This window comes from Dreissena polymorpha, chromosome 7 (genome assembly GCF_020536995.1).
Source record: "Dreissena polymorpha isolate Duluth1 chromosome 7, UMN_Dpol_1.0, whole genome shotgun sequence".
Classification (NCBI taxonomy): domain Eukaryota; kingdom Metazoa; phylum Mollusca; class Bivalvia; order Myida; family Dreissenidae; genus Dreissena; species Dreissena polymorpha.
In genome coordinates this window covers 19045648-19073151 of record NC_068361.1, presented here as the reverse complement: position 1 = coordinate 19073151, position 27504 = coordinate 19045648, and the positions used below count along the sequence as shown (strand labels likewise).

The window sequence follows — 27504 nt, the reverse complement described above, 5'->3', positions numbered from 1 at the left end:
AAGCAAACATTCTATGTGGACTTTGTATTGGTATATTTATAGGTGTGTGTCGCTTTCATCCTCCGTCAGGTATTCATTTGTATTAGACTATTGCTTTGATATCTGCCTAATATAATGCTACATATATTTTTATATTCGTTTAACAGGAAGTTGCCATATCATTCAATGGTTGGAGGTGAGTTATATTACTCCGAATAAACTATAAAGGCACCATTTTAGTACACAAGGATCAGATTGCGCCTAATTGGCGCAAAAAGGTATCTTGCACATTCGTATTTCAAGTTCACGTGGTACCATTTTGCATCCAGGGTGGGAGGGGATTTAACAAAATAATTGGGTACCTAGATGTGACATATTTTAGATACAAAAGGCAATAAAACCAGCACAAAACTGATTCGACAAATATTAAGCTCATTATTAGCACGTCAAAAGTCACCCTATTATATTCGTTCCCGTTAAAAATGCAGCGTCGTAGCGATTTTTGTTTTCATTATCCCTTTTAAAATGGAACGGAGAGGTATGGTTAACATATAACAGGTGACAGTTTTGTAACTTATCAGGCTCAGCACGAATTATTTATTATAAGCCTGATTTATACAAACACTATTGGGCAGTTACCCGTTATTATCTATATACAATAATATAATATTCCACATGACAGTCGTAGATTCTAATTGTGCTATTTACCGTCACTTTACCGTCGTGGTATCAACCTATCTATCTCATGTAAAGTACTACGTAGTTCATGGTAAGGGTTTAACAATCTTGTGGGAAGTACAAAGTCAATAATGGAAACGACAAACCAATCTTGTGTGAAGTACTAAGCAGGTTATGATAACGATATACCTATCTCATGTAAACGAGATAACCCACACGAGTTCATAACGGAATGCATCCAAATCTTTTCGATGCAGTTTGTAAAGCATTGCAAACAGCGACTCTGAAATATACATGTACAATTATGTAAACCAACCTTGCATCAGCCATTTTGAATCATGTGTTAAACAACATCATATATATCACCATTTAACTTTGAGCAGAAGGCTTTTTTGTGCATTTGTAGACATCTGAGGAGTTTTGAGACAAATGTAAAATGTGAGGGCCCGGTTTAAATACATAACCTACCGTCACGTGTTTAGCTTTCTGCGTGAAATCATTGTTGAAGCATGCATCGTTACAGCATGAAAGAAAACTTCTAACTTAATATTTCATTATCTAAAGCAATTATAAACAAGATAACTATTGATGCAAAGCATCAAAGGGCGTCGGGAATTTCAGTGTAAAAGGCACTCAATGAAGTTACATGGAACGATTTTTTTTCTACTGTAAATATTAATATATTGGCTGATTATTTTAATCAAAATAGAAGAAGATACAGGTATAACCATTATCTATGATTTTGTGTTATAAACCCCAAATGGCTGGCAGACGTCCCCCCCCCCCTCCACGACGTTTCCTCCCCAGACACTTTACCCCCGTTTTGGGGGTAAAACGTCTACATAATATGAAACTGTGTATTTGAAGTAGTTATTTGTAATAATGCATTTTATGTGTCTTAATAATTAATGATTAAAAAAATGATGTAAGTTGTGTCCTGAGTGATTAAAATATTAATTAATGATTTTTGATGGTTGTTTTTAGGAAAGCCTCAAACAAATTTTACCAATTAATTATACTTGTTTTTATAAGTGCCTGAAATTTTTCTTTCTTTTATTGAGATCATTGAAAAATTGAGTAAAAGCACAGCTTTAATGTTCTTTGATGGTAATTTTAAGTAGAATACTATAATACAAATGAAACAATTATAACTATTGTATTAATGAATTGAGTAAAAGCACACCTTTGATGTTCGTTGATGATCATTTTAAGTGGAATAGTATGTTACAAAGTAAACAATTATTAAATTAATGAATTCATTTTGCTACAAATTCAATTTTACCTAATACTAAACATACTGTATCAATATCTGTAGTATTACATACGAGTCGCCGCACTTCAGTGCGACACCAATCATGTGACCACTGAGGTGTGGCAAGTCTTTATCCCAAGGGCATTATTTGAAGAAACTTAATAGATGACTACTAAATTTTAGCCCTGACCCTTGTGGTTTGAGAGATGAATAATTTTGTAGTTTCCACTGTGTGTTCATTTGGAAAGCAAGTTACCCCAGAGCAGAGCCAACTTTTGACCGCAGGGGTATAACTTGAAAAACGTTGTAGAGCATCATCGTATAATTTTAAATATTGAAGCCCTTACTCTTTTGGTTTTTATAGATTTGTACAGTTTTCATGTTTTAAATTAATATTTTTGATCATGCGACCTACATATGAAAAGGACTGGAACAATTTTAACAAATTAAAAAGAGATGCATCAGAGGATCACACCTGTGAAGTAATTTTTTAATCTTACAACTGCTCAAAGGGAGAAGTCGTTAACAGAAAAAGTGTACACATGCACCTCAAATACTAAAGCACGATGGACATCACGGTATCCCAAAAGTTCCACATGAGCACCTCTTGTTCGGTGAGCTAAAGAAAATAGTTACACGAGTCAATATTAAAGAGTTTATTAAATGCATTGTACTACTTCTGACTGCATCAATGTCATGGTCTATATTTCCGATTTGGCAAAAACTCAAATGCATGATTATTAAATTTATTTATTAAATGGTGTTTATTTGTTATTTAATTACTTAAACCTTGATCCGACCCAACCCGAAAATACTCAGATTATTTTTAATTTTTATCCGCTGACCCAACCTGAAGTCAATGTTTGACATCATTGGGCCATAGGTCCCATTATAGTTTGTATAACCTATCGAGGCTGTGTGAACAAAGTAGGATTGTATGAAGCAGGGTCAGCGAGGGCATATAATTAAACAAAAAGACTCAAATAAACCATTACATATCAGTTGTTTTATTGGTATAATTTCATGACAAAATCAATTCACACTTTAATATACATTTCAAAACGCAGCTATAATATACGACCATGTCAATATCTGACTGGACCATCACGCAAACAGCAGGAGAAAAAGTAATTGCATGATTAGGCTGAAAATATACACACAGATGAATACATATTAAGTCTTTAATAGACAGGGTATTTGCCTCCAATTGTGTCAAATAGTTATTAAACATAATCACAAAAAGACCACGTTTACATTTGGTGACGTAATAACACCATGCTATCATACCACGCTTACGCTAATTGGGCCATGTCATAATAAACACCATACAATACATTGATCTAATGACATAATAACGACCCACTCAACTCGTGAACTTGTGATGTCATGATGACTTTACAGATCCATCAACATGTGTCGTCATGATGACCTTGTAAATGACATGTCATAGTAGTGACAAATACTCCTCGATGAGCTCATGAAGTAATATGCAGCATGTGCTAACAACCAAAAAAGGGACCTTTTAGCGTAGCCAGTTTTGTCACCAAGGATGATTGTTTTAACAATGATGACCACAATACACTGCTAGATATGAAAACCAGAATGACAGACACTGCAAGGAGTTGTAATGGATTGTTATTATAGAGGATATGTGTTGGATTTGTTCAAATATTGATTTTAATTCACGAGTGATCATAGAAAAATATTTTTTCTATGATGACTAGTGAATTAAAATAGATATTCCATCAACCAAATTCAACAAATGTTCATCTTATTTTCTGATTTAAAATGATAATTTCTGTATTTTGATGAAATAATGACGTCTTAACGTCATAAAACCACGTCATCTCACAGTTCAACATGTGACAGGCCAATCAGATAAAAAATATTTTTTCAAAGATTATCTCACAGAACAACAGTGAAATTTTCATGGTTAATTTCACTGTTTAAACCAGTGAATTGTCAATTCTAATTCACTGACATTTCTCTATAAACCAATGCAACAAATTAGATTTAGTATTTGTTATCACATACCATGATAATTTACATCTTCAGAAAAACTTTCAAAAATATGACGTGGTCTTAATAGGTTTGTGAACATATTGATACCTGCTTCACATAAGAGATGCCCATGAGGTTGTTGCACCATAATCATAACTTAACTTGATAATGTCCAGATGAAATTTAGACTAACACCCCCCACACACCTCCCCATATTGCTTTGACACATCGGTAGATGTTTGACCATTTTATCAAGCAAAAAAGTGCTCCTTTACATAAGACATTTTATGCAAATAGAAAGAACAAGGTCTGTCACCATAGGATGACTTATGCCCCCTATAAACGCTTGACAGAAGTTATGAGCTTTTTTCGAAACCTAAACGCAGATTTCGAAACCTAAACGCGGACCCTAAGTTCAAGGTCAAGGTCACTGGGATCAAAATTTGTGTGCCTATGGAAACGCCTTGTCCATATACACATGCATACCAAATATGAAGGTTATATCTCAAGGGGCATAGAAGTTATGAGCATTTTTCAAAACCTAAACGCATATTTCAAAACCTAAACGCGGACCCTAACTTCAAGGTCAAGGTCACAGGGGTCAAAATTGATGTGCGTATGGAAAGGCCTTGTCCATATACATATGCATACCAAATATGAAGGTTATATCTCAAGGGACATAGAAGTTATGAGCATTTTTCGAAACCTAAACGCAGATTTCGAAACCTAAACGCGGACCCTAAGTTCAAGGTCAAGGTCACAGGGATAAAAAAATGTGTGCACATGGAAGGCCTTGTCTATATACACATGCATACCAAATATGAAGGTTATATCTCAAGGGACATAGAAGTTATGAGCATTTTTCGAAACCTAAACGCAGATTTCGAAACCTAAACGCGGACCCTAAGTTCAAGGTCAAGGTCACAGGGATAAAAAAATGTGTGCACATGGAAGGCCTTGTCCATATACACATGCATACCAAATATGAAGGTTATATCTCAAGGGACATAGAAGTTATGTGCATTTTTCGAAACCTAAACGCAAATTTGAAACATAAACGCGGACCCTAAGTTCAAGGTCAAGGTCACAGGGGTAAAATTGTGTGTGCGTATGGAAAGGCCTTGTCCATATACACATGCATACCAAAAATGAAGGTTATATCTCAAGGCACATAGAAATTATGAGCATTTTTGGAAACCTGAACGCAAAGGGTGACGGAAAGACGGACAGACTGACAGACAGACAGACGGACAGTTTGATCACTATATGCCCCCTTTTCTTCGAAAGGGGGCAGATTAAGTTCAATGGACAAATTGGCCACCTGTGGGGAAACAAAATTGTCCACTACTACTCCTTATGAAAATGGTGTCCAGCAACAATTAAAGTAGTTAAACAGACAAGAAATTCAAACAGACCTAGAAAACCCAACCAACCACTTGATGACTTCAAACAGTGATGTTTTTGGAATAATTTGATATAAAATTCCCTTTACATTACGCTCAATACGACGCGCGACAAATCAGGCGACAGTCACAATTTTCTGCGATTTTTTTTTCTAAAACCCAGCGCGATATGCGACACTCAAATATTGATTGTCGCATGATTGTCGCGTGTCGTATTGAGCGTCGAGAGAATGTCGCGAGGATGTCGTGTGTCGACCTCGAAGGTCGACACGCGACACTCAACTTGGCCTATCCGGATTCCGTAATGTGATAAAAAAAGATCTTCCTCTCGTTGTCATATCATACTATATTTTTTACTAAACTCGTCCAGGAAAGTCGTTAGTAAGATCGACAAAGGCTTGCTTACTAACAAAATTCCTGAACTCGTTTAATAAAATATGGTATGATATGACAACTCGTGCCAGATCCTATATTTATTCATGCTATGTTTTGCTAGGACGGCCGCCGATTTGAAATGTTTCATCCAACACAATAACAGGATGAGTCTGCGATATTTGCGTTACTCCGTTGTCTTATTTACAGTGTTTTAAATTGTGGAAGCTGTGATAAAATATCTGAAATTGTATTTTTTAAGTCTGTAAGCGTTGACGATTACGATTTATTTATATGACAAAGAAACGATTTTACGATAGTTTCGATAATATATATAATAATATCATTTATTACGATAAATTTCGCATTAAAACTATCCCGCTGTCCCGTTATCGTCATCCTACTGTCCGTGAGTCAATCATGATACATCTCCGGAACATCCGTACGATATGCAATAAATCGTTATCTAATCTTACAACGCTCATGATTCCATGTGGTTGAGTTATTATTATCCAACGATATAAGCAGAGACAAGTGTATCATCTTGGTTACGTCAAACCTAAGTTGAGTTGATGAGTTATTATATATCCCTCAATGGTAAGAGTCATCTTTGTGTATATGGCGCCCTATTACATTTACCAATACCTTTTTAAGCCATTTGTTTACATCGCTTGCCTGCATGATGGGCAGAACTGTGAGTGAGTTTTGACGTCTGTCAATCAGTTTAATGTATATGTGATGTGCCGGTATATGCTTCGTAGCAACACCGACATTTGTAAATCCGGACCAGAAAAATATACAGTTAAAAGTAAATGCTTGGTAATCATAATACATGCAGTTACTTTATTGGAAACACAGTCCAAAATATAACTTGGGGAAGGTACACAGGCTAAACTAAAGCTTGCGAGTATAAGGATACATAAAATAATACGACCAGGCAGAAAAGAATTATTAGTTCAATGAACGAATACAAACATGTATTATTTAGACCATATATAAGCAAATAGAAAATTCCATTAGCAAATTAGAAAAAAAGAAACACACACTTATAACCTAGTATTTAAACGACAATTAACATAAAACAATCGCATATAATATTTTTATACACACAGCAACTCTAAATGTACATCATTTTAAACAAAAGAATAACTGAGTTAGTACAATAAACCAAAAACATTCATGCTTCTAAAATCATAACAAACAATGCTTGTCAGAATAGACGCAACAGAACAAATGAGCCGTGCTCTGTAAAAAGAGCGTTGAATTCATGTGTGTAAAGTATCGTCCCAAATTAAACCTGTGCAGTCGGCACAGACTAATCAGTGACGACACTTTCCGCCCTTATGATATGTTTCGTGTAAAGAAAGTCTTTTCTTAGGAAAAACCAAGGTAAGGCGGAAAGTGTCACTTAACGCAAATGCGTTAAACCCCCTTTTCACAGAGCGCGGCTCATATAATTATATTTTTCTAAGGCGCTTGGAGTGGTACCAATGCCTGATTTGGAAGCGTTATAGGCTAACCTATAAACATTCACCAACTGAACAATTTCCCTGCTTACAATGACTGACCAACAATGGGTAGGATGATGTTATTCATTCATCTTTTTAAATATGTTCCAATTCTCATTAAGCATACTGTCTATCCATTCGGAACAAAAACAAAAGAGGGACTCTAAACGGTGATTTTAATTTATGAAATACAAAAACTACAAAATTTTATAGATAGAAGTTCCTTAAGGCTTTGACTTCGTGATTAGTACAAATTCTAACAACAATACACTATCTTTATATGATATAACGACGAAAACCGGATATAAAACAATACAATTGTGAATGATTATCACGTCATAATCATTCATAATCTTATTACTCTAAATATTTCGTATGCAATTGCTCTTTATTTCAAAGCTACTAGCAAAAAGCAATATTATTTACATATTCACTCACAATCATTACTAACAAAACCTTTTTTTCAATTTTCAAATGTTTTTGCAGATGAAATATATTATGGAGTCAAATATCTTATACACGATATAGTCAACAAAGTCTACACAGCGACGGCAGTGTAGCGATTTTCTAATAATGGCCCTTGTGCGCTCATCTGAGTTCAAGGATATGACCAAGTGATCTAGTTTTTGACCACACCTGACCCAGATTCAAATCTGCCCTTAATATTGTCATAAACATTTTGTCCTGGTTTCATCAAGTTTGAGTCATATATTGGGCCTTTAGATCAGATACAAGGTTTTTCAAAGATTTGACCTGGTGACCTAGGTTTGGGAAGCAAGGTACCCAGATTCAATCTTGGCCTAGACAATGTCAGGATTACAATTCCGGCAAAGTTTTATCATGAATTAGTAATAAATAAGGCCTTAAAGTGGTAACAATTGTGTCTTTTTTAAACATTTTACGTGGTCACCTACTTTTACGCTAACGTGACTCATATTAATGCATTTTCCAGATAAATATACTGACAAAGTTTAATCAAGATCGAATAAAACATGTTACCTCTAGAATGTTAATGAGCTAACAGTTGATGGCACACAAAGCACAATACACGCTGAAAGAAAACGGGCGTAGGGTGATTACGATAGCTTGCCTTGACCACTTCATGCTCAGGTGAGCTAACTATAATGAATGACATTATTTCCATGTTTTGATCAGGTCTTATTGTAGCTAATCTGACTGTCATGACTATAACTAGGACACATTTTAAATGACGATATGAAATTAAATCTAAATAAAAGTCTAAAAAACTTAAATACATACAAAAACAAACATGCACTTCAAAACCAAAATTCAATGATATTAATAAAATCGCAACCGTTTACCGAAAGTAAATTACATGCACTAGGTAAATTCCGTTCATGTAAAATTGTATAAAAAATGAAAATAATAAAAAAGTTGAATTTAAATATAAAAGCTTCTTAATTTATTGAAATAGAAATTCGGTTAATAAATGAATAATAGTATAAATTACGTAATGCTGTAATTACTTTCTTTATTTGCTTGTTTGTCAATTAAAAAGTCGGAACTGTTTTTGTTTTAAACTCATTGATGTTGTCGTGTCTCCAAAATCCAACTATTAGTTTTCTCATTTCTTCATTAAAGCAGAAAGATGCAGGTCTTGCAATGTCAACAGAGATGGTATTGAGGATTGTCTTGCCGACTGTATCCACTTGACTTATGGAGTTGTCACCAAAGACGAAAACCTGCCCTGTGGCTGCCACATGTATGTTAGCTGTAATCCTGCTATGTTTGAATGCGGGATCCTGGAACGTAGCTGTGACTGTTCCATCCCTGGTCAGAGTGCGAAGCATGCCATTAATTAAGTCCGTCACATAGATCATCTTCCCATCAGGACTCACCCCAACACCTACAACTAAATGAGGTATACAACTTACACAATCTGGCACAAAATCTTGAATATTAGTATTTCTTTCTCAATAGTATTAGCGAAAGCTCACTTATTCTCATATCAATAGTAAGCAAACAGTGATCGTTCAAATGTATAACCTTTAAATGGAAAAATACCTGAAGTAAAAAATAGAAAAATATTTATTTAAACAACTAAATCTACTTTAAAAGAGTATTACGACTTTATAACATTAAAGACTTAAGCCAGTTATTCTTAAAAAATATAAGAAATTTTGAAAATTGGGACCGCATGTGATGCGTAGTGTGTTAAGCTTCTTTTGTTGTAAACAACATTATTAGTACATAACTCATTAATGTCATGATTGAGATACTTTGATAATTGAAATACCTGTCAAACAATTTTAATTGATCGGAGATGACGTTTCGGAACAGGACTAGAGTGCATGATTTCAATTAATATCATTGTAACCCTTATAGGACATGAAAGTCGGTCCTTAACCATGTGCCTGACCTATGTAATTAACAGCCGTATTGATACAATCTACGCTCAGATCTCATCCTTATCAAGTTCATGCATATGTAAACACAAAGTGCAAAGCATTCCTGAAACAAGGACAATAATAATGTACTCATATATCACCTCGGTCTCGTCCAGTACTATCTTCGTATAACTTCTTAACTAACCGTCCGTCCATTGTGTATTCGTACAACGCAGTACCGGAAGTCACAAACACTTCTGCATCGACATGCGCAATTCCATAACAGACATGATTCATTTTTAGAACCCGTTTGCGTATAATCTTTCCGTCATCTACCCGTAAGAAATGAATCCCGTTACGAGCATCGGCTTTCCATTTACTAACAGTCACCGCCATTTCGAAGGAGGAAATGCTACACATGGACCTCGGATAAGTAGGAAACTGAACTTGATCAATCACCTTGTACGCCTGATTAAGGAGTTTCACACAATCATTGTTAAGGTCAGCAATGACGAGATCCCCGTTGGAAGTCGTACATATACCCGTAATCGCACATGATAATTTATCAGTGGCTGTTTGAACATTATATTCTGACTTGTCCTCGATGCTGACAATCTTGTTTGGATCAACGTTATGTTGTGGATCGCCTATGATGATTTTCCCAAGATCAGTGCAGTCTGCATGACATTGAATCAATTCACGGTTAGGCTGGAATTTAATATCAGTTCTATCATTCTTGATCATGCTTTTTAGGAGTAAATCTGCTGCAGCAGTTTGATCAATACATTTTCTTAACGTAATAAACGTTCGTTCAGGTAGAATATTGTCTTTGAGCTTAGCGCCGTATATCTTTAATCTTGAAATACATTCTAAGCATCGCTTGGTGTCATCTTCAATGGAATTATTTAAGCGCTCGTGAATTGATTCCAATTCTCTTATGGTGTTTTGCTGAATTCGGTCAAGATTCTCGTTGATCTGTCGACGTTCATCAAGTATTTCTTCACAAATTTGTTCGTAAGAAGCTTTAAGTGATTTAATGTTATCTTTTCCTCTGTCCACCATATCCTTTAAACGCTTCTGCGACTTTTCTATTCCTTTCTTCACTTGAACAAGGGGTATACTTTGTGAGTTTGATTTGGCCTGTTCAGCCATTGTAAACACCTTACTGCATTGCCTGAAATGCAAATGTGCGTTAAACGGAACATATGGATGTATATTATTCTGATTATTCTATGTCGAGTCTTACGTCATGCTGCTAATGTTGATGTTAATTAATGGCGAAACTGGTGATGATGAAGATGTTGGTGGTGATGATTGTTGAACATGATGAAAAAGGCGATGGAGACGATGTTGTTGTTTTTTAATAGCAATAATGATGAACATAAATATTTAAATACTAACAACAATAATAATATTGATGATATAATAATAATAATAATACTAATACTACTAATAACAAAGAATGTTTGTAAAACATGCATGCTCCCATATGGGCTGTCCGTTGTAGTGGCAGCCATTGTGTGAATACGTTTTATGTCATTGTGACCTTTGACCTAGTGACCTGAAAATCAATAGGGGTCATCTGCGAGTCATGATCAATGTACCTATGAAGTGTCATGATCCTAGGCAAAAGTTTTCTTGAGTTATCATCCGGAAATAATTTTACTGTTTCGGTCACCTTGTCCTTGACCTTTGACCTAGTGACCTCAAAATCAATACGCGTCATCTGCGAATCATGATCAATCTACCCATGAAGTTTCATGATCCTAGGCATTTGCGTTCTTGAGTTATCATCCAAAAACTATTTTACCATTTCGGGTCACCGTGACCTTGACCTTTGACCTAGTGACCTCAAAATCGATAGGGGTCATCTGCGAGTCATGATCAATCTACCCATGAAGTTTCATGATCCTTGGCATATGCGTTCTTGAGTTATCATCCGAAAACCATTTTACTATTTCGGTTCACCGTGACCTTGACCTTTGACCTAGTGACCTTAAATTCAATAGAGGTCATCTGCGAATCATGATCAATCTACATATGAAGTTTCATAATCCTAGGAGTATGCTTTCTTGAGTTATCATCTAAAAATCATTTTACTATTTCGGGTCACCGTGACCTTGACCTTTGACCATTGTGACCTCAACATCAATAGGGGTCATCTGCGAGTCATATTCAATCTACCTATGAAGTGTCATGATCCTAGGCGTATGCGTTCTTGAGTTATCATCCGAAAACCATTTTACTATTTCGGGTCACCGTGACCTTGACCTTTGACCTAGTGACCTCAAACTCAATAGGAGTCATTTGCGAGTCATGATGTATCTAACAATGAAGTTTCATGATCCTAGGCGTATGCGTTTTTGAGTTATCATCCGGAAGCCATTTAACTATTTTGGGTCACCGTTACCTTGACCTTTGACCTAGTGATCTCAAAATCAACAGGGGTCCTCTGCGAGTCATGATCAATCTACCCATGAAGTTTCATGATCCTAGGCGTATGCATTCTTGAGTTATCATCCAGAAACCATTTTACTATTTCGGGTCACTGTGACCTAGACCTTTGACCTAGTGACCTCTAAATCGATAGGGGTCATCTGCAAGTCATGATCAATGTACCTATGAAGTTTCATGATCCTAGACCCAAGCGTTCTTGAATTATCATCCGGAAACCACCTGGTGGAGGGACCGACAGACCGACAGACCTACCGACAGACCGACCGACATGTGCAAAGCAATATACCCCCTCTTCTTCGAAGGGGGGCATAATAATAGAAATAATAATTATAATAGCATATAATTATAGTAATTATTGTTATTATTATATTACAATCATTATCATTATTAGTAGTAGTATTTTTGTTATTACAGTCGTTTTTTTCATTATTTTGGAATGGGGCCGTGCCGCTTATTATTGGGGAAAAAGCATCGTTTTTGACTAAAAATTGGTAAACTATTGTTGTTGATTTTTTGCTAACAACACTTTAAAATTAAGAAGAAAAGTGATTTAAATATTATATTTACTAAGGTTCAACTTAAACGCTGGATTTACATTAAATTAAATATTGACACATATTTATTAAAATGTTGTTTTTGTGTGGAAACCTTCATAGGGATTTTAGGACCCTTTTTGGATAGTATTAGTAGTAGTAGTAGTAGTAGAGTAGTAGGTAAGTAGTAGCAGTAGTAGTAGTAGTAGTAGTAGTAGTAGTTTAGTAGTAGTAGTAGTAGTAGTTTAGTAGTAGTTCGTAGTAGTAGTAGTAGATTAGTAGTAGTAGTAGTAGTTAGTAGTAATAGTAGTAGTAGTAGTAGTAGTAGTAGTAGTAGTAGTAGTAGTAGTAGTAGTAGTAGTAGTAGTAGTTAGTAGTAGTAGTAGTAGTAGTAGTAGTAGTAGTAGTAGTAGTAGTAGTAGTAGTAGTAGTAGTAGAAGTAGTAGTAGTAGTAGTAGTAGTAATATTAGTAGTAGTAGTAGTAGTAATAGTAGTAGTAGTAGTTGTAGTAGTAGTAGTAGTAGTAGTAGTAGTAGTAGTAGTAGTAGTAGTAGTAGTAGTAGTAGTAGTAGTAGTAGAAGTAGTAGTGAAAACCTTCATAGGGATTTTAGGACCCTTTTTGGACAGTACTAGTAGAAGTAGTAGAAGTAGTAGTAGTTTAGTAGTAGAAGTAGTAGTAGTAGTAGTAGTAGTAGTAGTAGTAGTAGTAGTTAAGTAGTAGTAGTAGAAGTAGTAGTAGTAGTAGTAGTAGTAGTAGTAGTAGTAGTAGTAGTAGTAGTAGTAGTAGTAGTAGTAGTAGTAGTAGTGGAAACCTTCATAGGGATTTTTAGGACCCTTTTTGGACAGTAGTAGTAGTAGTAGTAGATTTTTAGGACCCTTTTTGGACAGTAGTAGTAGTAGTGGTGGTGGTGGTGGTGGTCGAGGTTGTGGTGGTGGTGGTGGTCGTAGTAGTAGTAGTAGTAGTAGTAGTAGTAGTTGTAGTAGTAGTAGTAGTAGTAGTAGTAGTAGTAGAAGTAGTAGTAGTAGTTGTTGTTGTAGTAGTAGTAGTATATATATACACACACACACATGAAACAGGTATGATTTGTACTTGGCCTTAACATAAATTTATATCTACTCACTGACCTGTGTTTTAGGAGCAGACATAAATGACATAGCAACTGTTCATGATCTTCACAGAACATCGTTAGTTTCTCAGTCGTGTGCTCCTCACATAACTCTATAGTATCGTCCACTTTGTTCGCAACATACCAGCTTTCACCGTCAGATTTCGCTGACACCGCGTGATCCTTATGTAGCTTTTTGTGCATTTTTACACATTCGTCGCAGTATGTTTTAAAACATATTTTACAATGAAACAGTCCTTCGTTATGCATGCCATCCTCTTCGCAAACAGAACAAAAAATGTCGTAAAATACGTCTGATCCCTTTTGCTGCGAAGTGTTTAAGTTAGACGCCATTTTATGATTTCTTTACAAAACCACTTTCGATTTCCATATGTCTTAAAGGCGTGCCGTGTGTACCTACTAAGTAACTATTAAAGGTGCCTTTTCACAGATTTTGGCATGTATTGAAGTTTGCCATTAAATGCTTTATATTGATAAATGTTAACATTGGGTCTAAAAGCTCCAGTAAAAAAACAATAATAAAATTAAAGAAATAAATAAAAGTAACCCTAAACTGGGCACGACACGAATCACTGAACCCTGGATTAAAAGTCTATCGCTGAGACCAATTGGCCATTCGTGCTCAAACAATCAGTGAGGTATTTTATACTTTCAATCGTTTTGCGTTGCAACGCTTTATAATTTTCAGGTTTTTAAATCGTGGAAAGATGCAAATAATGGATATTTTAGAGCATGGTAAATGATCAGTATTACTTACAATTATCATAACTACAGCAAAAATGTGCGATTCTTAAACAATTTATTTTTATTTCTTCAATTTACAAAAACGTGAAAATGCCCCTTTAAGTGATAATTATATGTTTATCAGATTCGTAGGTCGGACTATTAGGCCAAATTTATTGTAGTTTGGTTTACGTATGGTTCATTCAAGGTTGAATACCAAATATATCCTATATATCTGTACGACTATAAGACATGTTCAAACTGCTCATAAAGCGAACTTCGACTAGTGAGTTAAAATTACAGTTAAGACAGTATATATTGTAAGCAAACATTCTATGTGGACTTTGTATTGGTATATTTATAGGTGTGTGTCGCTTTCATCCTCCGTCAAGTAGTAATTTATATTAGACTATTGCTTTGATATCTGCCTAATATAATGCTACATATATTTTTATATTCGTTCAACAGGAAGTTGCCATATCATTCAATGTTTGGAGGTTGGTCATATTACTCGGAATGAACTATAAAGTCATCATTTTAGTAAACAAGGGTCAGATTTCGCCCGATTGGCGCAAAAAGGTACCTTTGCGCCTTCTAATTTCAATTCCACATGGTACCATTTTCCACCCGGGGGGGGGGGATTTAACAAAACAAACAATTTGGTACCTAGATGTAATATATTTTAGACACAAAAGGCAATGAAACCCGCACAAAACTGATTCGACAAATAAAAGTCACCCTATTAAATTCATTCCCGTTAAAAATGCAGCGTCGTAGCGATTTGTGTTTTCATTATCCCTTTCAAAATGGAACGGAGAGGTATGGTTAACAAAATAACAGGTTACAGTTTTGTAACTTATCAGGCTCAGCACGAATTATTTATTATAAGTCTGATTTATACAAACACTATTGGGCAGTTACCCGTTATTCTCTATATACAGTAATATAATATTCCACATGACAATCGTAGATTCTAATTGTGCTATTTACCGTCACTTTACCGTCGTGGTATCGACCTATCTATCAAATGTGAAGTACTACGTAGGTCATGTTAACAACCTTTCTATCTCATGTAAAGTACTACGTAGTTCAGGGTAAGGGTTTAACAATCTTGTGGGAAGTACAAAGTCAATAATGGAAACGACAATCCAATCTCGTGTGAAGTACTAAGTAGGTCATGGTAACGATATACCTATCTCATGTGAACGAGATAACCCACACGAGTTCATAACGGAATGCATCCATATCTTTTTGATGCAGTTTGTAAAGCATTGCTAACAGCGACTCTGAAATATACAATTATGTAAACCAACATTGCATCAGCCATTTTGAATCATGTGTTAAACAACATCATATACATCACCAATTAACTTTGAGCAGAAGGCTTTTTTGTGCATTTGTAGACATCTGAGGAGTTTTGAGACAAATGTAAAATGTGAGGGCCCGGTTTAAATACATAACCTACCGACACGTTTTTAGCTTTCTGCGTGACATCATTGTTTAAGCATGCCTTGTTACAACATGAAAGAAAACTTATAACTTAATATTTCATTATCTAAAGCAATTATAAACAAGTTAACTATTGATGCAAAGCATCAAAGGGCGTCGGGAATTTCAGTGTAAAAGGCACTCAATGAAGTAACGTGGAACGATTTTTTTTCTACTGTAAATATTAATATATTGGCCGATTATTTTAATCAAAATAGAAAAATATACTGGTATAGCCATTATCTATGATTTTGTGTTATAACCCCCAAATGGGTGGCAGACGTCCCCCCCCCCCTCCAAGACGTTTCCTCCCCAGACGTTTCACCCCCCATGTTTGGGGTGAAACGTCTACATAATATGAAAATATGTATTTGAAGTAGTTATTTGTAATAATGCATTTTATGTGTCTTAATAATTAATGATTAAAAAAATGCTGTAAGTTGTGTCCTGAGTGATTCAAATATTAATTCATGATTTTTTATGGTTGTTTTTATAAGTGCCTGAATTTTTTAATTCTTTTATTAAGATCATTAAAAAAATGAGGTAAAGCACAGCTTTAATGTTCTTTGATGGTAATTTTAAGTAGAATACTATCATACAAATGAAACAATTATAACTATTGTATTAATGAATTGAATAAAAGCACACCTTTGATGTTCTTTGATGATCATTTTAAGTGGAATAGTATGTTGCAAAGTAAACAAGTATTGAATTAATGAATTCATTTTGCTACGAATTCAATTTAACCTAATGTTAAACATACTGTATCAATATCTGTAGTATTACATACGAGTCGCCGCACTTCAGTGCGACACCAATCATGTGACCACTGAGGTGTGGCAAGTCTTTACCCCAGGGGCATTATTTGAAGAAACTTAAAAGATGACTACTAAATTTTAGCCCTGACCCTTGTGGTTTTAGAGATGAAGAATTTTGTAGTTTCCACTGTGTGTTCATCTGGAAAGCAAGTTACCCCAGTGCAGAGCCAATTTTGACCGCAGGGGTATAACTTGAAAAACGTTGTAGAGCATCATCGTATGATTTTAAATATTGAAGCCCTCACTATTTTGGTTTTTATAGATTTGTACAGTTTTCATGTTTTAAATAAATATTTTTGATCATGCGACCTACATATGAAAAGGACTGGGACAATTTTAACAAATTAAAAAGAGATGCATCAGAGGATCACACCTGTGAAGTAATTGTTTAATCTTACAACTGCTCAAAGGGAGAAGTCGTTAACAGAAAAAGTGTACACATGCACCTCAAATACTAAAGTACGATGGACATCACGGTATCCCAAAAGTTCCACATGAGCACCTTTTGTTTCGTGAGCTAAAGAAAATAGTTACACGAGTCAATATTAAAGAGTTTATTAAATGCATTGTACTACTTCTGACTGCATCAATTTCATGGTCTATATTTCTGATTTGGCAAAAACTCAAATGCGTGAAGTGCTTAAGAACACGCTTTATTAAATGGTGTTTATTTGTTTCTTACTTAATCAACCTTGATCCGACCCAACCCGAAAATACTCAGATTTTTTTTTATCCGCTGACCCAACCTGAAGTCAATGTTTGACATCTTTGGACCATAGTTCCCATTATAGTTTGTATAACATATCGAGGCTGTGTGAACAGAGTAGGATTGTATGAAGCAGGGTCAGCGAGGCCATCTAGTTAAACAAAAAGACTCAAATAAATAATAAAATATCAGTTGTTTTATTGGTCTAATTTCATGTCAAAATCAATTCACACATTAATATACATTTCAAAACGCAGCTATAATATACGACCATGTCAATATCTGACTGGACCATCACGCAAACAGCAGGAGAAAAAGTCATAACATGATTAGACTGAAAATATACACACAGATGAATACAGATTACTGTGAAACCATTTATTTTCGTCGGCACAAAATTTCGCCCTTTTCATAAAAATGACTATTTCGTCCGCTCTTAAATTCGTCCATTTCTGGTTTTGAAAAAACAAAACAAAAAACGTCCGATTTGTTTGTAATACATGTAATACGCGGTTGCGAAAACATTGTGCTGGGGAAAGAGAGGTGCAGCACTTGGTAGTCACTTGCAGGAGGTGGGCCTTGTTTGGCATATGCCATTTAGCAAGTCTGTTATTTTAGGTGATAGTAACTGTCCCTTATCATTTTATGTCATTGACACGTTCTTTGTTATGATTAGCGGATAAGTTGGACTGAATAATCGTTAACAAGTGTTTTAAACAACGAAGCCAATTGCCAATTAGTCTTTTTCCATTACTATCACGGTCAAACTGATTACAATCTTACCTTTATCGGCGCCAATTAGAGAAGGTGCGAACATTATGGGTTATAATTAGCGTAAGCAAATTATTTTGGTCATATTTCATTAAAGTTTCAAGCGTTTTGCATCGTAAATATTTGAAACCAAACAACCAAACACAAATCAAAATGTTCTTTATTAATTTGTAACAAAGCGCATAATATATTTTACACATCGTCATATTTTAATTGCGTTTAATAGTATTGTCTTTAATCCGGATTCGCCGCGTGTAGGCTGTATAATCTGCAACACCCCTGAAAAACACAATACACACAATGGGTAATAAAGTTGTTAACAATTAGCGCTAATCAACACTATTATACCTAAACGAAGTCGACGCATTCGATACAGCCTTATTGCATTCGCGTTTTACAGGTAATGTCAGTTGTCAGTACACTGTATATGAACACCCCTTTGTGTCAAAACCGGATTTAACTTGAGTGTGAATAGTCGACTGTTTCATGTTCTTTGTATCAATACCATCTGTGTATCTGTATTATAAGTATACCAGTCAACAAACAAGTTGCGCGCTTCCGCATATGGGTATTCGGACGTTCAAAAAATTGACCTACGGTTTAGCGTTCATGCCGTCGAACGCATTAAAGCAATATAACTCGTTTTTTTTCACTATTTCTTTATATGCAAAAAATACTAGTGGCTTATTACTTACCTTGCAATCTTTTTTTCTCGCATTTTGCGAGTGTGCGAGTGTTAATTTCGAGCCGTGTGTATATGCGTGGATTACGCTGGATTTAAATGCCTCATGCCTACGGTAATTCAGTCTTATTTGTTTCAAATATGGGACATGATTGTTCGTTAGGATCTTGAATTCGTCCATCGGTCGAAGGACGAAAAACGCGAAAAATAATGTCGGACGAATAATAATGGTTTCACAGTAAGTCTGTAATAGACAGAGATATTTGCCTCCATTTGTGTCAAACAGTTATTAAACATAATCACAGAAAGACCATGTTCACATTTGGTGACGTAATAACACTATGCTATCATACCACGCCTACGCTAATTGGGCCATGTCATAATAAACACCATACAATACATTGATCTGATGACATAATAACTGCCCTACTCAACTCGTGAACTTGTGATGTCATGATGACTTTACAGATCCATCAACATGTGTCGTCACGATGACCTTGTAAATGACATGTCATAGTAGTGACAAATACTCCTCGATGAGCGCATGAAGTAATATGCAGCATGTGCTAAGAACCAAAAATGGGACCTTTTAGCGTAGCCAGTTTTGTCACCAAGGATGATTTTTTAACAATGATGACCATAATACACTGCTAGATATGAAAACCAGAATGACAGACACTGCAAGGAGTTGTAATGGATTGTTAATTTAGAGGATAGTTGTTGGATTTGTTCAAATATTGATTTTAATTCACGAGTGATCATAGAAAAATATTTTTTCTATGATGACTAGTGAATTAAAATCGATATTTCATCAACCAAATTCAACAAATTTTCATCTTATTTTATGATTTAAAAGGATAATTTCTGTATTTTGCTGAAATAATGACGTCTTAACGTCATGAAACCATGTCATTTCACAGTTCAACATGTGACAGGCCAATCAGAATTTTTTTTTTAAGATTATCTCACAGAAAAACAGTTAAATGTTCATGGCTATTTCACTGTTTGAACCAGTGAATTATCAATTTTAATTCACTGACATTTCTCTATAAACCAATGGAAAGCATCAAATTAGATTTCAGTATTTGTTATCACATACCATGATAATTTACATCTTCAGAGGCACTTTCAAAAATATGACGTGGTCTTAATAGGTGTGTGAACATATTGATACCTGCTTCACATAAGAGATGCCCATGAGGTTGTTGCACCATAATTATAACTTAACTTGATAATGTCCAGATGAAATTTAGACAAACATCCCCCCCACACACACCTCCAAATATTGCTTTGACACATCGGTAGATGTTTGACCATTTTATCAAGCAAAAAATGCTCCTTTACATAAGACATTTTATGCAAATAGAAAGAACAAGAGCTGTCACTATAGGATGACTTATGCCCCCTATAAACGCTTGACAGAAGTTATGAGCTTTTTTCGAAACCTAAACGCAGATTTAGAAACCTAAACGCGGACCCTAAATTCAAGGTCACAGGGGTCAAAATTTGTGTGCCTATGGAAAAGCCTTGTCCATATACACATGCATACCAAATATCTCAAGGGACATAGAAGTTATGAGCATTTTTGGAAACCTAAACGCAAAGTGTGACAGAAAGACAGACAGACAGACGGACAGTCCGATCACTATATGCCCCCTTTTCTTCGAAAGGGAGCATATAAAGTTCAATGGACAAAATGGCCACCTGTGGGGAAAAAAAATTGTCCACTACTACTCCTTATAAAAATGGTGTCCAGCAACAATTAAAGTAGTTAAACAGACAAGAAATTCAAACAGACCTAGAAAACCCAACCAACCACTTGATGACTTCAGACAGTGATGTTTTTGGAATAATTTAATATACAATTCCCTTTATATTTTTGATCTGATTGGCCTGCGACATTTTAAAAAAAGTTGAACAAACTGCCAGTATATACATGTGATTCTTCAAACTTTGTTGGGGAATGAAATGATGAATATCACAAACAAAATGAAAACAACATCAGTAATACATATGTTCTTGCTAAATGAACACATACAATTAATGATCTTTGGTACCGGTGGACAATTGATTTAAAGTTTTAAAACTTACAAAATGAAAAAATAAAGTATGATACATAATGTTTGAAATAGTGTCTGCTTCATTTTCAGAGGGGTAATCACCTGACAAACAAGATGGCGAGGACCATGCCAAGCACGTGTTTTTCAAATTTTCTTAGCCTGAGCTGTAATTTTGTGACCAGCTAAGAAATGTTGCAGAATATAGTCAAGATATAGAGCAAATATTAATATGATATAAACGCTTATCACTTTCTTGCCGATTTGGCTGGAAAGAGAGCGGCATTTTAACAATTAATACAAGCAATAAAAGGTTTAAAACAGCGAAAATGAATGTCTTGACATGGAAGTGGCCATCTTGTTTTTCAAGTTATTACTCCCTCTGTAAGTACAAGATACAGAAAATGATCAGACCTGATAGACACGTTTGAACAGTGAAACTATGTTTTAAACATATAGGTCTATATTAAAACAATTCTTAAATTCACATCCACATATTATTATACATGAGTATACATGTATATATTATATTATACATGTGGTCGTCTCGATGGCATTGTCAGAAGATTGAGTCATTTCATCCCCATTGAAGTAAATCCTACACTTCAAAACCATTCATTATCTTTGTTATTGTCACTAATTTCAGGACATATTTCATCTAAAGAATAAACATGAAGAGAGAAACAAAAGCCCTGCACATGTCAACAACAATATGAGTGTATAGTCACCATTGATACTACCCTGTCATGATTTATTTAACACAGTGTACAATTAGAACTTGAGAAATGTTAGATTTATATTTGTATATTGACAAATACATTACAACAAAGTGTTCTGATGTATAGTTATCAAACCTCAAAGTTGTAATTTTAAATGTGTCAGAACAAGAATCTATTAGTCAGCGCCTGGCAAACAACACAATTAGGAAATATTAGTACCTGTGTTTATAGGTTAAAGTGATTTATAGTTCATATTTCATGTATTATATTCAACAGAGCAAAGTCACTTTAAATTTGATACATTTTTCACCTATCCTCACCCAAAAGAGAATCCAATCTCAAACATAGTTGCAACTTCCAATATTCTCTGTTGAAAGTCTCTTCGAGACATATTTGTTTTCCAAGAAGGCTGGTGTGTCAGAGGCAAAGCTATAATGGCTATGTGCAAACAGCATAAACCAAGAACAGCCTGTGAGTAAAGTTTGAAAGGCGTCAATTTCAATCCTTAGATACTGATGAGCAGCAAACAGAATTAAACCTGAACAGACTGCAAGTTACTGGCAGGCTGTTCTGGGTTTATGCTGTTTGCACATAGCCATTTTAGCTTTGTCTTCGAGTGTGAAAGGCTTAAGTCAACATTATAAAAAAAACATGGAGCCTGGCTTATTTTGGCTTTTTGGTGAAACGTAAAAAAATAACATTGAAATATGTGTGTGTGTGTTTTTTGTCTAAAAATAATGCGCTCATTAATGAATATATATCAAAAATATTTGGCAATGTACTGCTGCCCTATAATAAACATTATGATATCAATACACAGTTTAATTATTACATTCACTAAAAACATAACATTAATATTATGAATTATTTTATATAACTAATAATTAATTGTACATTAATCACATCTACATTTTATTTTAATTATAGTGCATAATTTTAATGATCATCCAAGTAACAAAACAACTGTTACTAAATTACATGTTTTAAGTATGTTAATCAATTACTTTAAGATACAAAAAGCAGTGATCTTACGGCAGTTCAAGTTGTACACGTATACATGTATAAGTATTGAGTTAAGAAATTGTTCACCATTGTGTAATGCCCGCCTAAATTGAACTGTGTTTTAGAGTATTCAGCAGAATAATGTACACAAGTTCATACATTGAAAAAAACAACATCACATTTCGAAATACCTAAAATTTTAATACAATGTTAGCCCTTACCACTTTTACGTATTTTAACGCATTTGTAGTCCCTTAGAAAGTTAAATTTAATTGATAGCCTTTTTACTAGATCCAAGTTTAAAAGGTTTCAGTTCCGACCCTGATGAGCTGCAAACAGCCTAAAACCTGAACAGTCTGCAAGTTACTGGCAGGCTGGTTTGGTTTTATGCTGTTTGCACATAGCCATTTTCACTTAGCTTCTAAGTGGGAAAGCGTTAACAGAAGACTTATGATAGCATACTTACACTAGAGACAGTGTGCAATTGCCACTGAAAGTAGGCAGGATATCAGAATTGTCCAACAAAATTATTTCTCTTTCATCACAAGGGAGACAACTCTTGACTCTGGGCAGGCATTCACAAAGCTCTTTAGAATTTTTTATTGAAAGTTCGGGGCATAAAACTTTGCGTAATACAATGTACGTTATAACCTCTCTGATTCAAATCCAAGACATATCTACCGAAAAACAAACAAGACGAGTCACTTCAAACACTACGTCTAAACGTATATTTTGCATTACAATGTTTGAGTGCACAACAGATGTAATGTGATGTGATAATGAAATTAAATGCTGTTACATAAGTTTAACACTCAAAACCTAGATGCACAAATGGCATAACAGAATATGAATGGTGACTGATAGATAATGGGTATTACATGATAAATGAACGTAACATAGAATTTGATTGCAACAAGGGCTGTTTGTAAAACATGCATGCCCCCCCCCATATGGGCTGTCCGTTGTAGTGGCAGCCATTGTGTGAATACGTTTTTTGTCACTGTGACCTTGACCTTTGACCTAGTGACCTGAAAATCAATAGGGGTCATCTGCGAGTCATGATCAATGTACCTATGAAGTGTCATGATCCTAGGCAAAAGCGTTCTTGAGTTTTTATCCGGAAAGAATTTTACTGTTTTGGGTCACCGTGACCTTTGACCTAGTGACCTGAACATCAATATGGGTCATCTGCGAGTCATGATCAATGTACCTATGAAGTTTCATGATCCTAGACGTAAGCGTTCTTGAGTATCATCCGAAAACCATTTTACTATTTTGGGTCACCGTGACCTTTGACCTTGTGACCACAAGATCAATAGGGGTCATCTGCGAGTCATGATTTATCTAACGATGAGGTTTCATGATATTAGGCGTATGCGTTCTTGAGTAATCATCCGGAAACCATTTTACTATTTGGGGTCACCGTGACATTGACCTAGTGACCTCAAAATCAATAGGGTCATTTGCGAGTCATGATCAATCTACCTATGAAGTTTCATGATCCTAGGCGTATGCGTTCTTGAGTTATCATCCGGAAACCATCTGGTGGCAAACGGACATACATACAGACAGACAGACAGACCGACATGTGCAAAACAATATACCCCCTCTTCTTCGAAGGGGGGCATAACTATTAACTCACACAGACCTACATTAGTACTTGAAAACACTGTTCTTATATTGTAACAATTACTACAGTAATTCTTATGATACTTACTCTGCGATTGATTAAAAGCTTATTTCAATTGTTTTTATGGGAAAGTTGGATATAAAACAATAAATACAAAAGGACTTCTTTTGAGCAAAACCCTGTTTCATTTTACATATAAAGGATACAAAAGAGAAAAAAAACAAAAAAACTAGCTTAAGCATTCTTGAGTTATCATCAGGAAACCATTTTACTGTTTAGAGTCACTGTGACCTTGACCTTTGACCAAGTGACCTGAAAATCAATAGGGGTTATCTGCTAGTCATGATCAATGTACCTATAAAGTTTCATGATCGTAGTCCTAAGCATTCTTGAGTTATCATCAGGAAACCATTTTACTATTTCAAGTCACTGTGACCTTGACCTTTGACCTAGTGACCTGAAAATCAATAGGGGTCATCTGCCAGTCATGATCAATCTATGTATGAAGTTTCATGATCCTAGACCTTAGCGTTCTTGAGTTATCATCCGGAAACCATTTGGTGGACGGACCGACGGACGTACGGAGGACCGACCGACATGAGCAAAACAATATACCCCCTCTTCTTCAAAGGAGGGCATAAAAACTAAGAAACATTTGAATTTCCATGTGAAATTTTAACACAAACTTTACCAACATATTAAACTTATTAAAAGCAGCGTGTTTTCTTCGTGATTTCCGTATTCAAATTGAAGTCTTCATGAGTCATCAATCAACATGAGTCTGAAAAGGGATTTGCAGTGCGAACTTGAGATCTATAAAAATGTTGAAACTCCACAGCAACTTCCACCAGTAGAACCGTTTTGTAGAATGGAGGTACTCACAATCAGGTAGAATGTGAATGGACAGATTGTGTAGAAGAAATATCAGCAGTAGCAATATTGAGCAGCCTATCTAGTGAACACACAAAGGCTTTCAAGTCAGAGTCCCATGGACCAAATCATTCCATTCGTCCAATCTCAATATCTCCATGCAGAACTTCTGACCAGTAGCAGTCAATATCTCACATAATTTCAGAGCAAAACTTTTATTATAACTGATACAATAAATATCTGATACAATTTTGCACAAAACCCTCAATTCCAGCCAGTAGAAGTTTATATTCCAAGGGTTCAGTGCAAGACTATCTCATCTTAATACGCAGTTTATATTCCAAGGGTTCAGCGCAAGACTATCTCATCTAAATACGCAGTTTATATTCCAAGGGTTCAGCGCAAGACTATCTCATCTAAATACGCAGTTTATATTCCAAGGGTTCAGCGCAAGTATTTCATCTAAATACGCAGTTTATATTCCAAGGGTTCAGCGCAAGACTATCTCATCTAAATACGCAGTTTATATTCCAAGGGTTCAGCGCAAGACTATCTCATCTAAATACGCAGTTTATATTCCAAGGGTTCAGCGCAAGACTATCTCATCTAAATACGCAGTTTATATTCCAAGGGTTCAGCGCAAGACTATCTCATCTAAATACGCAGTTTATATTCCAAGGGTTCAGCGCAAGACTATCTCATCTAAATAGGCAGTTTATATTCCAAAGGTTCAGCGCAAGACTATCTCATCTAAATACGCAGTTTATATTCCAAGGGTGCAGCGCAAGACTATCTCATCTAAATAGGCAGTTTATATTCCAAGGGTTCAGCGCAAGACTATCTCATCTAAATACGCAGTTTATATTCCAAGGGTTCAGCGCAAGACTATCTCATCTAAATACGCAGTTAATATTCCAAGGGTTCAGCGCAAGACTATCTCATCTAAATAGGCAGTTTATATTCCAAGGGTTCAGCGCAAGACTATCTCATCTAAATACGCAGTTTATATTCCAAGGGTTCAGCGCAAGACTATCTCATCTAAATACACAGTTTATATTCCAATGGTTCAGTGCAAGTATTTCATCTAAAAACATCTAAAAAGCTGATCCAGTTTAAAGCCTAATCCCCTGATTCCTTGCTCGCTCATATGGGACTCGAACTAGACTTGTCATTATTTCTTTTTCTTCTTCACGGAGGCCTGTTGGGGAGGCGAGATTTCATCCTTATCGGGTAGACTGGTTCTCTGCTCCTCCAGACGGCTAGACTGGACCTTCTGGATCAGCCCGAAGAAATCTTCATCAGGGACGGTTGGGGCGGGGCGGTTGTGTGGTAGGGCACTACGCTGATCATCAATCCGGGATCCCTGCAAAATATACCGGATATTTAATTATTTTTTTAGGACCCATACAAAACACTTTTATAGAAGTGTGTGTGTGCGGGAGGGGGGGGGGAGGTAAGGGTGGCGGCCGCATATAACAGGCAAAATGTCAACAAACATTTAAATGAATTCTTTTCTGGATTCCTAGAAACCACTCTTTAAGGGGTGGGGGAGAGTGAGCGTGTATAACACACAAAAGATTGGCTCACCCATTAAATATAACGCATATTACTGGTTTAGAAAAGATAAAAGACTGGTTGTTTAGCTTTAATATGTAAAAATTCATTAGGAAAATATCATCTGACAGCTCGTATGACCATTTCTTAAACTTAACCAGAACATAACAGTACAGATCAGAAATTTATTACAATTTGTTCATAGAACGCTATCAGTCATAATCATGTTATTATATTTTATAGACATATCATGAAGTCATTTGCAAAGTAAGTGATAATACAGTAATAAAAAGTGTACATTCCATCTTACATATTACATGACAGTGGTGGGAAAACAACAGGGTGGCAATCAGCTATTATGCTCTTAATATTAACCACATAATCAACAAAAATGCTCTGCATCATGCCATTTTCTCCTCAGAAACTCATTGGAAACTCCTGTTTAATGAACAAAAAAAGGTCACATCACATTTTTACCTGACAACGCATGAGCATTTCAAAGAAGCTGTCGTCTGGTACGTCGTTAACGTTTCTCTCGCGGAGGTATTGGTTAATAACTGCCTGGGAGTTGAGACCGGGAAACTGCGGTAGTGAGGCTCGCTGGTCGTTCATGCGTGACCCCTGAATGCCTGCCACCATGTCAAGGAAGTTCTCGCTGTCTGGGGTGGACACTGTGGAGATATGAACCAATAAGGTTAGGAGAATATAATAAAATATTGCGTCTGGCATAAACACTGCGGTATGATGTCAACCAGTCACGTATGGAGAATATAATCAAGCAATGTCTGGGGTAGACAATGTGGTGAGATCCGAACCAGTCATGTTA

The 27504-nt window shown here is 35.6% G+C and overlaps 3 protein-coding genes across 6 annotated transcripts in view; 1 reads left to right on the top strand and 2 right to left on the bottom strand.

Annotated features, from left to right (window-relative positions):
• Nucleotides 1-27504, bottom strand: part of LOC127837785 (uncharacterized) — a 605533-nt gene that overhangs the window by 8563 nt on the left and 569466 nt on the right. Inside the window, exon 6 of one of the 4 annotated variants that reach the window (XM_052365166.1) lies at nucleotides 6983-7205. The exons of 2 other annotated variants lie outside the window; for them this stretch is intronic. The gene's annotated coding sequence lies outside the window, so the exon portion shown is untranslated. Of the gene's footprint in view, nucleotides 1-6772; nucleotides 7206-27504 lie in introns of those variants that run through there. One more of the 4 variants, XM_052365165.1, reaches the window with a different exon arrangement.
• The window catches only part of LOC127837806 (solute carrier family 49 member 4 homolog), a 583680-nt gene that overhangs the window by 21266 nt on the left and 534910 nt on the right, over nucleotides 1-27504 (top strand). The gene's annotated exons all lie outside the window — the stretch shown is intronic.
• The window catches only part of LOC127837799 (G-protein-signaling modulator 2-like), a 616832-nt gene that overhangs the window by 74822 nt on the left and 514506 nt on the right, over nucleotides 1-27504 (bottom strand). Inside the window, exons 9-10 of the mRNA XM_052365191.1 lie at nucleotides 27156-27349; nucleotides 26339-26487 (exon numbers count right to left, since the gene is read on the bottom strand). Coding sequence (XP_052221151.1) covers nucleotides 26339-26487; nucleotides 27156-27349 — 343 coding nt within the window. The remainder of the gene's footprint in view (nucleotides 1-26338; nucleotides 26488-27155; nucleotides 27350-27504) is intronic.